The 16,938-nt window shown below is 32.0% G+C and overlaps 1 protein-coding gene across 1 annotated transcript; it reads right to left on the reverse strand.

Moving 5' to 3' along the window:
• Positions 1-2,665: 2,665 nt before the first annotated feature.
• On the reverse strand, positions 2,666-8,863 carry LOC147409807 (basic blue protein-like). Its single transcript, XM_086459758.1, has 2 exons — positions 8,637-8,863; positions 2,666-3,224 (listed from the first exon to the last, which is right to left on the reverse strand). Exons 1-2 carry the CDS (start codon positions 8,815-8,817, stop codon positions 3,025-3,027), a joined length of 381 nt encoding a protein of 126 aa, XP_086315884.1. The 5' UTR covers positions 8,818-8,863; the 3' UTR covers positions 2,666-3,024.
• Between the last annotated feature and the right edge of the window lie 8,075 nt (positions 8,864-16,938).

Genomic DNA, 16,938 nt, shown 5'->3' on the forward strand with positions numbered 1-16,938 from the left:
TTTGTAAGTACTACCTTTGAAATTTTTTATGTGATGTTGAGAGTTAGATTTTCAGTTCCTTAGCATTTGTTCTTGAATTTCAGTTATTGAGTTATGACAAATGCTTTCGTAAAGATGATACTCGTTATAATACTTTTTCTTTGATAAATGTTTTTGTTTTAGTTCATTTAAGTTTATTACAAGATCAGATTGTGACATGTGACTATGGATGGAAATCACAGAGGAACAAGATCTAACTAGCTGACCCAAAAATCTTTCGGATAAGGCTTCGATGATGATGATGGCAAGATCGGTTGTTTGTAAATCAAGAACTCATTTTAATCAGCATGGCTTGGATGTAAATTAGCTAACAAACTGGATTTGCAATTATATTTTAGATTTTATTTAATGAAATATAGTTTCTATGGATTGTGTGGCAATAGTTTAAATGACTGGATGTTGATTGATGGATGGCTTGGTGTACAGCTAGATATCGTATATTTGTGCAGGCTTTACTAAACTACAACAAAAAGAATTAAATTTTTATAGATACAATCCAAGTTGAAAGTTGTCCAGATTTGATGGTTTACAACTGTCAAAAATTCCCTAGACAAATTCTATAGCTTTGGGCAATTGCATTTTTTAGTTTGTTTGACGTCTTTGGGCCGTCAAAAAAAAAAAAAAATTCTACATTGAAAATTTTGACAGGATGGTCCGTCAAATTTTGCAAAATTCGATGCCCCTCAACCGTCAAATAAGGCACTTTTTCACATAGTGAGATCATAGTATAGAATGTAGTTTAAGTATTTCAATACCCTTCTCAAAGTATCCCAACGGTCTTTCCCCGGATTATGAGTGTATCTCGTAAGTTTGCCTACTGCATAAGCTATATTAGACCCAGTACAATTTATGATATACATAAGGTTACCTGCTACACTAGAATATTCTAGTTGATGTACGCTAGGTCTAATCAAATTCAAGTAATCAAATTTCTCTAACACTTTCTCTATATAATGAGACTAATCAATGTTATCTTTTCTTAATTTCTTATTATTTTAATACCTAGGATAACATCAACATTACGTACCCAAATATTTATTAGAAGTTTTTTGGTGTTTTTTTTTTTTGATTTATGTCTGTGTCAATAATCAACATATCATCAACATATAAGCAAATGATTACCCTAGAGACATTATTAAATTTATGATATACACATTGACTTACCTGATTTATTTTGAATTCATTTAATACTAAAGTTTTATCGAACTTCTCATGTCGTTGTTTAGGGGCTTGTTTAAGTCTATATAATGACTTATTAAGCCTACATACTTTCTTTTCTAGGCCATTCAATACAAATCCCTCAAGTTGATCCATGTATAAATCTCTTCTTCTAATTCATCATTAAAGAATGTGGTGTTGACATCCATTTAGTGAATCTCCATATTGTATATCAAAACTATAGCTATAAGGGTACAAATTGAGGTGATTATAGTTATGGGTGAATAGGTGTCAAAAATAATCTAAACCTTCTTTTTGTCTATAACCCTTGACAACTAGCCTTGCTTTGGATATTTAACCTTCTTTTTAAATATCCGCTTACACCATACAGATTTAAATCCTAGAGGTAAATCCACTAGGTCAAAGATGATATGAATAAATTGACCTTTGAATTACTTCACACTCATGTTTGAGTTGGAAAATCCATTTTATTCTTTATTAAAAGTAAGAGAGAGAATTTGTTTTTTTAAAGAATCCCAAACATATGGTCTCTCCACCTTTCCTAGATAAGATCAAGGGTATTGATACTGTTCTCCTAAGTTAGAGACTTAAGTCACAAATAAAACCATGTGGATCGACACTTTGACAAAAACATTTTTTATTCAACTATAGTTATATGATAAATTATCAATACGAATTAGAAGAAGAAAAAAGAATACATATAACTAACATAATTGATTTTATACCTTTTTTTTTTTTGTAAAATAATTTTTGAAATGTTCTATATAATCTTTTCAAAGTTGTAAATTTTGGAAATATATATTTTTTAATTTTTAATTAAATTTTTTTATAATTAATTAATATTGTGATCCTCAAATGTTAAAATATGTCATTTGAATTTTTTTTTTTTTTTTTAACATTTAAAGGCAATCTAATGAATATATCAAAATCCAACAACTAGAAAACTGTCAATCAAATATTAATTCCAAGCTTCTATACAAAGCTCAATTCATCTTCAATTTATATAGCAAACAACCTTCTTCTAGACTCTAGACTTCTGCCTCCGTCAGACAATTTCTTGAGCTAGAAATCTGAAAAGACCCTTAGCCTTCACAAGGCTGATTTAGATCAATCCACCAAAATTAGAGTCAAGACCATTGAGGGATAAATTTGAAGATAACTTTAAAAATTGGTAAGTTTGTATTCTTTCTTATGTGTAATTGTGAAGAAGTCACTTGGATTGACACTCTACAAATCATCTTTAAGGTCGTGGGTTCAAAACTATTGTGAAGAAGAAATCCGAAAAGACCCTTACTTGGTCCCACATGCGTGTCACAAAGCATTAAAATTAGTTCGGTATAGTAATAATTCAATAATTAGAAAGTTGGCACAATTCTCTCCACTAGAAGCACTCGACCCCACCATATCACTTAGTTTGTGAAACAATCGTCACTCTTACGTACCCAACACTTAATACCAACTCCTGAGTTATATAACAAGCACGTACACAATACTTAATAAGAAATCCAGAGTTACATAATAAACACGTACACAATACTTAATAAGAAATCCAACTCCTGATAATAAACACGCACTCTGACAAACAATCGTCACTCTTACGTACTCATCACTTACTAAAGGATCTCACACAAACCACAGCCCTTCATTATTCAACAAATAATTAAAGGGAACATAATTTATTTTTTCTTTTTTATTTATACTCACATGTAGGGTTCTCTTCACTCTCTAATCACTCGTAGTAAGTGACGTACTAACATTTACTAATACTTAGCCTCTTAAACCCCTTATTTTTAGCTAAAATTTGGGTTACATTGCATTAACAGCTATCTTCATTCCTGCCTCGCAGTGCCCGACGAAATTGCATAAAAAGAAGTTCTGACCCTTCACAAGTTTGATCTGATCGTTCCCAGTTTTGAACACTTTGGCTCCTTTTGGGGTCTTGCAAGAGCTGTAACCAATCCTGTTTACTGCAACCACATTGTGGATGGCCGGATTGTACTTGAAAACTGCACCATTTATACAAAGGTTGAGTCAGTCACCTTTGAGAATGATAATTTTGTTTTTTTAGTAAACTTTAATGAATTTAATTATATTTGAGTTGATTCGGTAACACAACTTAATCAAATTTTGAACTGACTTTCTTTGGCAACTTGAAAGATGAACCAGGCTATTAAATGCTTTATATATGTAAACCATTCTTTTTCAAAATAAATAAATTTTTATATATATAGGGTCCTGTTCAGCAACAAACATTTTGACAAACATTTTGGCAAAACATTTTTCAAAACATGGGTTAGAGGTTTTGGAATGGGCTGATTTTTGGTGAGGTTGATCTCTACGGTGAGGAGATCATCCTCACCAAAAATCAGCCAATTCCAAAACTTCTAGCCCCAGTTTACAAGTTGAAAAATCATGGACCGTCCATTTTTTGTAAATCATTTTTGATGGGGTTAGAAGTTTTGGAATGGGCTGATTTTTGATGATGATGATCTCCTCACCGTAGATATCATCCTCACTAAAAATCAGCCCATTCCAAAACTTCTAACTCATGTTTTGAAAAATGTTTTGCCAAAATGTTTGTTGCTGAACATTTCCCATATATATATATATATATATATATATATATATATATATGGGTCCCGTTCGCCACCCTTAGTTTTACCACACACTTTAACAAACGCGTTTTGTCTTACATGGGTTAGAAGTTTCGGAATGAGCTGATTTTTGGTGAGGATGATCTCTATGGTGAGGAGATCATCCTCACCAAAAATCAGCTCATTCCAAAACTTCTAACCCCATCAAAATTGATTTACAAAAAATGGACGGTCCACGATTTTTCAACGTGTAAACATGGGGCTAAACATTTCGGAATGGGCTGATTTTTGGGGAGGATGATCTTCTAATCATAGAGATCATCCTCACCAAAAATCAGCTCATTCCAAAACTTCTAACCCATGTAGGACAAAAAACGTTTGTTAAAGTGTGTGGTAAAACTTAGGGTGCTGAACATTTCCCTATATATATATATGGGAAATGTTCAGCACCCTAAGTTTTACCACACACTTTAACAAACGTTTTTTGTCCTACATGGGTTAGAAGTATTGGAATGAGCTGATTTTTGGTGAGGATGATCTCTATGATTAGAAGATCATCATCCCCAAAAATCAGCCCATTCCGAAATGTTTAGCCCCATGTTTACACGTTGAATAATCGTGGACCGTCCATTTTTTATAAATCAATTTTGATGGGGTTAGAAGTTTTGGAATGAGCTGATTTTTGGTGAGGATGATCTCCTCACCATAGAGATCATCCTCACCAAAAATCAGCTCATTCCGAAACTTCTAACCCATGTAAGACAAAACGCGTTTGTTAAAGTGTGTGGTAAAACTAAGGGTGGCGAACGGGACCCTATATATATATATATATATAGGGTAGCGTTCAAGGGCAAACTTTTTAGCAAACTTTTTGGCAAAACATTTTTCAAAACATGGGTTAGAGGTTTTGGAATGGGCTGATTTTTGGTGAGGATGATCTCTACGGTGAGGAGATCATCCTCACCAAAAATCAGCCCATTCCAAAACTTCTAACCCATGTTTACAAGCTGAAAAATTGTGGACCGTCCACTTTTTGTAAACTGTTTTTGATGGGGTTAGAAGTTTTGGAATGTGCTGATTTTTTGTGATGATGATCTCCTCACCGTAGAGATCATCCTCACCAAAAATCAGCCCATTCCAAAACCTCTAACTCATGTTTTGAAAAATGTTTTGCCAAAAAGTTTGCTAAAAAGTTGGCCATTGAACGCCCCCCATATATATATATATATATATAGGGTCCCGTTCCCCACCCTAAGCTTTACCCTACACTTTAACAAACGTGTTTTGTCCTACATGGGTTAGAAGTTTTGGAATGGGCTGATTTTTGGTGAGGATGATTTCTATGGTGAGGAGATCATCCTCACAAAAAATCAGCTCATTCCAAAACTTCTAACCCCATCAAAAATGGTTTACAAAAAATGGATGGTCCACGATTTTTCAACTTGTAAACATGGGGCTAAAAATTTCGGAATGGGCTGATTTTTGGTGAGGATGATCTTCTAATCATAGAGATCATCCTCAATAAAAATCAGCCCATTCCAAAACTTCTAACCCATGTAAAACAAAACACGTTTGTTAAAGTGTAGGGTAAAACTTAGGGTGCTGAACATTTCCCATATATATATATGTAATTTTTACATTTAAATTTTTTTCATATGCTTAATCAATTAAATAACGTTGAATTGACCTCAAGATTGTACCTCACATCGCACATCTTGATGTGAAAGTGTATAGGAACCATAGATGCTTTCATCGAAATACAAGTGAAAAAGCATCTATGATTCTTATGAACTTTCACGTTAGGATGTGCGATATAAGGTACAATCTTGAGGTCACTCCAGCACTACTCTAATAAATTTAAGGGCGATTTAGCATAATTTTCCACTTTTAATTTGGTAAAAAATGAAGATGATATCCCCTTGACTTTGGGGGTCTTTTCAAATAGAAAAATAGAAAATGACCAGATGCCCTTATCGTCACTCTAAACCAACCTTTAACCTTATGGGTAAATTACTATTTCATGATCAACTTTTGACGAATTTACGATTTTGGCTCACTCTTCGTTTTAATTACCAAAACATGAATGGGTAAACGAATTTGGAGGTTTTAAAGTGATAATTTCGTAGGTTAAAAGCGAAATTTTCACTTTAAACCTGCGAAATAGTCATTTTACAACCATTGAATTTGTTGCCCGTTCATGTTTTGGTAATTAAAATGAACAATGAGCCAGAATCGTAAATTCGTCAAAAGTTGATCACGTTTTCGTAAATTATTTTTGACCTACTCTTCAACCTTAAGATTCTATCTACTTCAACATTCAATATTTCTTTTTGTTTGTTCTAACCTCTAAGTCTCAAGAACAAGATAGGATTTCTGAAGTAGAAGATAAATAGAATTTGAATAGAAAAATCAGAAATTTTCTATAAGAGATTAAAAGTGATGGATATATTGAAAATGAGATTGAACATAGAGAAAATAATTACCATAGAGAGTAACAGAAAAATCAAGGGTTTTTGGCTATAAGTTGAAGACAGGGATGTTTTTGTCATTGTTCGGTAGTTTATAACAGAATAACAAGCTTAAAAGGCATGTCATTAGATTTTAAACTTAGGGATATCTCAAAATATATGATTGATTTTTTGCTCAAATCGCTCAGACTCTTTGGTGCAGGCCACATAAACATAAGGGTAGATTTAAAATGTGAAGGGGTATTACAAAATCACCCTATTTAATTATTTACATTTATTCGGAGTCAATTCATCCGACCTAAGAATCATCAAGTTGACTCACGGGTAGAGCTTTTCTACTCAAAAACCCTTTAATCTGGTTTAAATCATGTAGACATTATCTGACAAATAAATATTAGAAATAATTACAAATCAGAGTAATAAAAAATTACATTCACAAAATCTCATTTTATATTAATGAGAAACATTTAAATAAAAGTCAATTTAAAAAAAAAAAAAAAAAAAAAAACTCTGATCATAATTAACTTGGTTAATTTTTCAATTAATTCAACTTCCTTTGTTTGGCATGTATTATACAATGGACTGTTAATTAGATAGGAAGACATTCCTTACAGATTTTCTATAGAAATTTAAATTATTTTGACATAATCTGGTGAGAAGATATTCGGCTTTAAAATATATTGCTTATTATCCAATTCTTCTAAGTCAAATCAATTAGCTCTGGTAGAATTAGACTTGGCCAAGTTTTACCATGAATCTTATTAGGTAAAGGACTTTTCTAATATCAATCTACGTTTGGGTTCTCTATAAGACGGATGGCTAAGATTTGAGGAAAAACATAGATTGTCTAGAGATCAGTATGGAATCCATTTAATAGAATTCTCACTCTCCACTCTGAAGTGTTTGTTGTGTCTCTTGGTGGAGAGCCTCAAACGTTAGTTGAGACTAGTGTTTTTTTATTTTTATTTTTATTTTCAGTTTTTGGGTAGATATGTTCTTGATTATGAGGCATGGACTTAAGAATCGGATAATACGCAATATTTTACAAGCTGGATGATGATCAAATATCTTTTTCTGGATCACAGCAGGAACTAGAGTTGAATAAATTGATAGTTATATTAAATGGGGTCAGGATAAATGGACTGATGAAAATGATTGATATAAAAACTCATAGTCTGGATTCCAGACCATTAAATCGTGAAATCCAATAATTGAGATAAAACAAGAATCACAATAACATATTCCTACCGATAGTTAGATTTTATGTTTTAATGATTGGGTTTACATGTTTTTTACTTGAATCATATTCAAGAGTCACCGATCCCAGAAGTAATAAATGTATACCTTAATCTTAATTTACTTTCATTTATTTTTATAATTTTATTGAAAACTTTTTATCACAATAGTTAATTTGGACCCCATTGGACAAGTTTTTGTAATCCCCACAACCTTTGTGATGGGATTAGCCCTTATGATCACATGCCCTACTCCCACTGAAGTTTTCCAACTTTTAACAGATTAGGAGGGCACCCAATTTTTAACACACAACCAGAAAGAGCAAACCCTTATCACTATTTTGACCATTGAGCTGCCCCCCTCGGGGATTGGTCGGTCCAACCAATCTTTTGTGATTGGTTGCATAAATACAAATTCACTGAAATTTTCTAAATATTTGTAATATTCTCAAAATAAGTGACTAACCAATTAAACCAAGGAGTCAAAAAATTAATTGATGATTTATCAAGTAATTGTCAAATATGGAAGAAAAAAAAAACACCATTCACCCACTACGTGAGAAGGGGTAAATTTGATGCCAAGGTCCTTCAAATTTGACTGAATTTGACAAATCTTAACTTCAAATTTATCACTTTTTTCATGTAGTAACCCTCAAAATTTTATTTCCTTGATCAATATTCAAATCTCATGAACAAGATAGGGATTTTAAGGAGTTTTTGAAGATGATGTGTGTTTGATACTCAGTATGAGCGATATTTCATTGGGGTCACCCACGAGGGTGCTCCCTCACTTACCTAGTGCTTGTGATGTGTGGGTGTTGCACTCGCCCAGGGGAGGGACCCATATGCCTTGGCTCCGGCACCTGACTCATTCGGTCCCCCTAATCGGGTGTAAGCCTGGACACCCCCGTTGTTAAAAAGAAAAAGAAAAAATGATGGGAAAAATTTTCAACTTTTTTTACGAATTTATCTGAGTAATCCAAACACCTATCAAATAATTACAGAATCCAAATTTTGTTACTATGGTTGGTCAGTACAGTTTTTAAACATGGATGATAATTAATTATGCAAGGATGAGAACTATATGAAACTAAAATATTACAGAGAGTAGTAATATTTACCTAGGACATCGCCAGCCCTAAACCGCTTTCCCTTGGGCCAATTAACCACATTAAAGGACCAACCGGCTCGGTCCCCTACCGTATAGGTCACAGCATGAACCATCTCGGATTGAACCAGAAGGATGAGTATTGCAACTGCAGCAATGAAAGCTGGATTGGCACTGCCTCTTCCCTGACCCATACTTCTTACAAAAGCAAAGAACACAAGGAGAGGAGAGTGAACATGCATCCAAGCAATGAGGCTATTAGCCTTTTTATAGGAGTCTGTTTGGGCATGAACAAGAGGTGGGTCCTAATCAAAAAGATGATAATAGTTACAGCATAGTTTTAAAATAGAGATTTTATTGACACACAAATTTTTTACTTATAACACACATATCCTGTTGAAATTAATCAGTTGTTTATATATAAATTATTGTGTTATAAGTAAAGGTTGTTGTGTGCTAATAGTAATAGAAGCTCGCTTTGAAAAAGGTAGTTTTTGTTGGCACCCAACTTTTATTTATAACTAATAATAAACTAACTCCAAAAAAGCCAATCAAAATTCACTCGTTGATTTGAATGTGTGTACAAACTATAGATCTTTTTCTTTATGTATCCTGAAAAAAAAAAGATGTATGGTTATGTACACATGCCAAATCAGAGAATGAATTTTGAGTGATTTTTTTCAAGTCAGTTTATCGTTTATTACACCCTAATTAAAAAAGAAAAAATGAACATGTCAAATTTTTTTACTCTATCAAGAAATCGAAGAACCCACAATTGATGTTATAGAGATTCAATAAGACAAGTATCTTTTTGTCATTGGGAATAAAATTCTAGTTCAGAATGTTAATTCTCACTTTAAATGGTGTGGCTTGATCTTAATTTGATATGTGAAATAATTTCAACAATGGGGTTGCAATAAGTAGAAGTTGGTCTGCCAATAGAAGTTCTCTTTAAAATTCGTTTGAGACTGAGATGTAACTGCTCTTGATTGAGAGAGATACTAAAATGGGGATTTTATTTCTAGTGCTTCCTTGTCATTTAGATATTTTTCTCTTCTTTTTTATGATTTACAGATTTGAATTGGATTTAAAAATCCACCAAGTCATCATAGAATAATTCATGAACTAGACCTAACCCTAAATTAAGATTTAAATTGATTGTTAGTAGTCATGATAAGTGGTAAGATATTGTAATAGGATCCAACAACCCACTTCGTAGCCAACAACCCACATCAAGTTGCGTTTTCAAGTCTGAAATCTGATTGGGTGTTTTAAAATGCCGACAATCCCATCGAGGTGACTCAACTAAGCAGTAAGTTAGCTACTCAACTCTAGGTATCTTGTGATGCCAAGTGGCACATTCTACCTGGTCCCTTTGGTTTGGTCCACCCTTTGTGCCATTCAAAGAAGAAGATCAACTTCATTTGTAATAAAAACAAGCTAAAACCATTGACTGGGAATTACCTTTAAATTTCAGATCTTGGAATTATTCAATAATCTAATTAAACATAAAAAGAATTTAATCATAAATTGTGTACTTAGCATTATCACTAATCCTTTATTGTTTCATCTTTTCCAATTGCGTGTTGATGAACATGTTAGAATAAATCGTGTGGCTTATTTTCCTCACGTTTGATATTTTAATTGCACAAGGATTCTATAAAGTAATCCATATCAATATTGAAAGAATTCCAATATCATTGGAATTAGATAGTATTCTTTTAAGGTTAGTAGAAAACTTTGATGGATAGGAATCTTACTAAAAATAGAACTTTAGGCCTTCAATCTTCATCTATAAAAAATGATCAGCAACCCCATATTGATAAGTGTGTGAATTGAGAAAATGCACATAAGGTAGAGAGTTCTAAAAACAATGATATCCATCACTCACTAGAACCCTAGCCGTTCCACATAGAGAAAAGGGAGAAGGTGAGTATAGAATGTACAGGATAAATATGATTGGGGTTGGAAGGCTTCGACGAACACGTGGATTGTTGGATTGTAGGGCATACCACCAACAATTTTGATTCAACGATTTTATTATGGCAAAAGGTAAGTACCATAACTCAATAAAATTTATATGAATAGTTTACTTGAGGTATGTGATAGATTTTGATCCTATTGATAATTATAGTGTATTAAAATTATGTTTAAGATTTAAATGTGTAAAATCTAACATGTGATATCAGAGTCCTAGGTTCTTAATCTTCATATCTTGGTTACAGACTATTCATGCATAAAGGCTTTCATGACTCAAAATTATTTTTCCAATTTTTCTCTTTGATCCTATTATATATATATAACCATGATTGTTTTTAATTGAATTTTGATTTTAATATTGGTTGAATTTTTTCCGGTTAAGGTTCGATTTATAATTGATTTCAAATTTTGATTTTTTATTTTCAAATTTCGGTTTTTGATTTTAGATTTCCATTTATTGATTTCAAAGTTTCGATATATAATTGTTTTCAAATTTCGGTTCGTTGAAATGTTAGATTTCGTTCTATAATTGATTTTAGATTTTGGTTTATAGAAATTTCAAATTTCGATCTATTAATTGATTTTAGATTCTGGTCCACTAAAATTTCAGATTTCATTGTATTAAATGATTTTATATTTCGGTCCATTGAAGAATTTCATTTAATTAATTGAAATGTGGGCAAGGTTATATTATTTACATGAATTTAATAGAACTAGAATTGGATATCCAAAAGTAACAAAACTGACTGAATAAATTATGTTATTCTTATAGGGTAAATAAATTAGTCATTACCCTAAAGTGAGTGGATAATAAATATGCATAGTTTAACCCAAGGATAAATTTAGGTGATATTAATGAGTTCATTATTATAAAAAAAAAACTCATTCCCGATTCATTGCACTTTCATACATCTATCGTCCTAATCTTCATCGGATCAAATTTTTAGGAATATTATGAGCACGCCCAATTCACTCTAGGTGTTCAGGATCTTCACCGAGCATTCATTTATTCAAATTTGTGGACCTAACTAAAGTAGTATGGTAGAGCAAGAGAACGTGTTTATTGTTTGGGAAAGATTGAATAAACTTAGTTTAATGTTTATGAGGATGACGATAGTACAAAGGAGTATTTGAAAGATGTGGAAGAAAAGTTCAAGTCTACTGATAAATTGTATGTAGGCACTCTAATGACTGAGTTAAAGACTATGAATTACGATAGGGCATGAGGAATACAAGACCATATCCTCAACATGATAGACAAGACTACAAAACTTAGAACATTAGGAATAAGTATAAATGATTCCTTCTTAGTAAAGTTTATCCTCAACTCTCTCCCAGCTCAATTCGATCCCTTTAAGATCTATTACAATACTAATAAAGACAAGTATAATGTGGAACTAACTAATATGTGCATTTAAGAGGAGATAAAATTGAAATAGGAATAAAAATAATCTATTTTCATGATGACTAAGGAAAGGTAAAGTGTTTGGGAATGTAAATTAGGTTGAAGAAAAGAATGACAATGGTATCAAGTACTACTTTTGTCAAAGCAGGACACATAAAGAAGGACTGCGTAAAATGCAGAAATTGATTCGAAAATAAAGGTATGTTTCTTTATTTTTTATGCTATGAAACAAATTTAGTTGAAGTACCTTCTAATTCATAGTGGATTGATTCTGAAGCCACAACTCATATTATGAATTCAATGCAGGGATTCCTTTCAAGTAGTAAGTCAATACAAAATGAAAGATCTAGTTTCACGAAAAATCATTTCGAAGCACAAGTGCTAGTTATGAGAACTTATTGTTTGGTATTGGAGACTGATCACCAAATGGATCTAGAGAGCACCTTTTATGTTCCCACCATATCTAAGAATTTAATTTCGTTACTTAGATTAGATAGTTTAAGATATTTGATTTCTTTTGAATGTACACAATTAAAATTATTTTTACATTCAGTTTTAGTTGGATCTGAGATTTTAATTGATGATTTATAAAAAATTAATTTAAATTTTAATTATGCCTAGTATTTAGTTTCTTTTCATTCGAATAATAGTTTGAAACGTGGCTTGATAAATAAAAATTTTGCCATCGTGTGGCATAAACATCTGGGGTACATCTCTAGAGTTAGGATATAGAGATTATTGAAGGACAAAGTTTTGGATAATTTAAACTTCATGGATTTCATAGTATGCGTGGATTGCATTAAAGAAAAACAAAACATACTAAGAAACACTGCAACATTTTTTATCTACAACGACAGTTTATAACAGTGGATAATTTTATCCGCCTTTATAGGTACATTTTTTTGTAGCGGATAATTTTATCTGGCATTATAGGGACCCGAGCATACGCAAAACAATTCACCCAAAATAGTTTTCTGTTTATTTAGTGCATATAACAACGGAAAAATATATCCACCACTAAAAAAATCATTTTTTTTTATATAAAAAGTTCAGTTTAGTGAGTTCTCTTTATCATTTTTTTTAAAATTAAATATAGCAGCATATTAATGTATCTGCCACACAAAAAATCATTTTTTTAATTTAAAAACTTCAGTTTAGTGAGTTCTCTTTATCAATTTTTAAAAAACAAATTGAATATAGCAGCAGATTAATGTATCCGCCTCTAAAATAAATCAATTTTTTTATTTAATAATTTCGGTTTAGTGAGTTCTCTTTATCAATATTTTTTTTAAATTGAATATACCAAAGAATTAATATATCCGCAACTAAAAAAATCAAGTTTTTTTTTTGGATTTACTGAGTTTTTTTTTTAATTTAATATAGTAGCGGATTAATGTATTCGCCACTACAAAATCAATTTTTTATATATAAAAACTTCGGTTTAATGTGTTCTCTTTATCAATTTTTTTAAAAATTTAATATAAAAACATATTAATGTATCCGTCAGTAAAAAAATCAATTTTTTTATTTATAAAAACTTTGATTTTGTGAGTTCTCTTTATCAATTTTTTTTAAAATTTAATATAGTAGCGGATTAATGTATCCGTCACTAAAAAAATCAATTTTTTTTATATAAAAACTTCGGTTTTGTGAGTTCTCTTTATCAATTTTTTTTAAAATTGAATATAGTACCGGATTATTTTTTTCGTAGCTATAGAGTACATACTCCATGCAAACAGGGGGAGTACATATTTACATAATAGGGTATTTTTGTTTTTTAAGAAACGCCGCACAATCCATTGGCACAAAATTTTCGCGGGAAGTTTCAAAACTTGTCACTTTCTCTCTGTCATTTCTCTTCTTTTCTTTTCATTCTCTCTATCTCTTTGAAATCCCTAAAACTTGGAGTTTTAACGATTTGTTCTTCAGTTTGAGCCCCGGTTGGAGTTTTAACGATTTGTTCTTCCATTTAGAGGCTTGGTTCGACCCCTAATTGCATCGTCTTGTGTAGAACCTGCTTCGTGGTCGTTGTGGTGAGGGTTGACATGGGGGATTCTTTGATCCATGCCGAAATTTTTCGCCACCCTATCTGGCCTGTACTGCCAGGAGAGAAAGGCGGGACTTGAACCCTCAACTTCAGCTGGTAATTCTCTTTCTCTCTTTGTTTATTTCGCTTCATTAATGTATATCCCCATGTGTGGTCGAGTCACCATATCCTCTCCTTATTAATGGCGAATTTGGTGAGGAATGAGAGCTGAAGAGTTTGATTTTGCTTTTCATGTATGAAATTTATTTGGGTTTTAGATGATTTTGTTTAGATTACAAGTTTGTAATAGTAGATATTTTTACAAGTTTAAGAAATTGGTTTGTTTAGGGTTTGAATTTGAAGTTAAAGCCCATTTTTCCTTATATTTTTATTGGCCATTATTATCTATTATATTTGATTTTGTGAATTTGTAGTTCAGATTTCTATTTTAATAAGTTCCATTAGATGAGTGATACTTTTCTTGATTGATTTCAAGGAACATAGCCTAATTTTAGAAAACATTGATAAGTTATGAAGAATTGGAGAATTAAAACTTTTTGAAGTTGGGTGTTTCAAACACATAATGCTAAAAATTATTAGCAACTATACACATTTTCCAAGATGATAATATGAACTAACATCTGAATAAGCAACTATACAAGGGAGCAAATTTTAGTTATGAAACTTATACATGGATATGTTCATGCCAAACATGGACACTGTCCCCAAAGAAGTTACTATTTATGTACAATTCAAAGCCTTAGTCCATGTGGAGTGGCTATCAATTGCATAACTAGAGGAAAAAGTATATATTACCATAAGGTAGAGTGCAAACCAAGTATTTTTTACCACAAACTCTCCTCAATCATGAAAAATAGGGGTTTTCCAAAGTCAATTACTTCTTCAATCGTGTTTAATAAACACAATATATTAGCAACGGTATCATGTTATATATACATGGCTTGGCCAAAAGAAGGAATTAAATTTTAATATAGGTGTTTTTTAATAGATTCTCTGTTACTTATAATGGGTTCAAGGAAGAAGAATGAAGCTTATTCTGCATCAATGCTTTATTTTTCCAAGACCCAATCAGAATTCAATGGCGAAGCAACAAAGCTTAGAGTATTACTTAATTAAAACCTATATAACTCCACCAAGACTATCTCCAAATCTAACAAAAATATATACAATGCAATTGAAATAGTCTCTTCCTGCTAACGAAAAAGGCAATGGTTTCACAAATCAGTTGGAAGCATTCCAGCTATACGAAATACAGGGAGACCACATGGCTAGCACTTCTAGTCCCATGTTTGTTGGAGCCATGACTCACTAGTCACATTTGAAGTTTAAATCCTCAACCAAGAGAGTGTGTGTGTGTGTGTGTGCGTGTGTGCGCGCATGCATAAACCTCTTTGAACCTTCTATAGAAGGAATCCATAATTACTTGATGTGGGTAGGAACAAGAAGAAAAAAAGAAAATTATTGTTTAAACATGTTTACATAGAGGTACATAATAAGCTAACACCCAAATAATCTAAATTTAAGAGTTCATCTTGAAGAAACACTGTCATCAATAGAGGAATCATGTCATGTGCAAGTGTTTATTATGGAACGTTTGAGAATGTGTGTCAACTTGGCCATTAGGGTAGCAAAAGCATGGTAGATTTATAACAAATCTCTAGGTTTTTTATATGGTGGATGGGGTTTAAAGTAAGCCATTTTTCCTCACTATCTTAGTAACGAAATGATTTCTTATTAAAAAAAAAGGCAATATGAATATGTTATTTTTTTTTCTCATATAATGGATTAGATTTATATCAGATTGGGATAAGGGTACTGAAAATCATCAATACCTGATCCTAAACTTTGGAATCAGAACGTGTTTGATTTGAATTTTAATCCATTAATGACTCTATCAGCTATAGTTATGCATATATATTATTGACAGTAATTTACATTCCATCTGATTGCTTATTATCTGGTAATGATTAATGAGAAGGATAAACATCGATGAATACTCCTCTAAGTTAAATACTTCACTAGGATAGGATGATCTCAGTTTTGGGTTTTGTTGAATTCTATACTTCATTCTTGTGTTAGACTCTGAACAATCATGCCCATGTAAGATATTGAATCCTCACAAGAATATTGCATTACTAAAATATTCTCTTTATACCTAAACTTAACTTTTAGACGGGTAAGATTGCAACCAATTTGACAAGTTAAACCCCAAATCTTGTTATTGACATGATTTTTGAAATGACGGCCATGCTTGGTACAATGCAAACCTGTGGCACCCCGTCAAATGCTAACACAAATCCCCATGTCAGATCTCGAGGTTCTAGGTGGCACCTTGAAATTTCGACATGGTCTCCTCTGTTTATGTTAGCATTCCAAGGCGTTCAACCTGCACCTAATAAACGACATACAATCCTGCATATAAACATACAAAATAGAATACTAACGGAAGCCTATATACATTTAATAACGTATAAAAATCAGATAGGAAGAACCCTCGAGTTTCTTAAAAAAAAACTTTCTTTTTTCGATGTTCCAATCCATAGATCGATTGGATCTATGGATCGAAATCGATTAGGCAAAAACAGATATCTTTGTTGATTTAGAGAGACCGATTTAAAATCGGTCTCTCTGTTGGAGATGATGAAACCAAATGTAAAAAACTAGATTTGAAGGAACACTCATTGTTGGAGACGTTGAACCTGCATTTAACTCATTTGGGAAGATGGTGTGTGAACATAACAACGCGATTTTATTTGGCACACACCATTTAAATGTTGTTGTGAACAGAACAAAAAAAATCAAATTTTTTTATAAAAAAAAATAGATTTCTTTTTACTACACATCAGCCCCTCATTGCTGTTGACAGATCCTCCAAAAAAAAAA

The sequence above is a fragment of the Akebia trifoliata genome, chromosome 2 (assembly GCF_017979445.1).
Source record: "Akebia trifoliata isolate Shusen 1 chromosome 2, ASM1797944v1, whole genome shotgun sequence".
Classification (NCBI taxonomy): Eukaryota; Viridiplantae; Streptophyta; class Magnoliopsida; order Ranunculales; family Lardizabalaceae; genus Akebia; species Akebia trifoliata.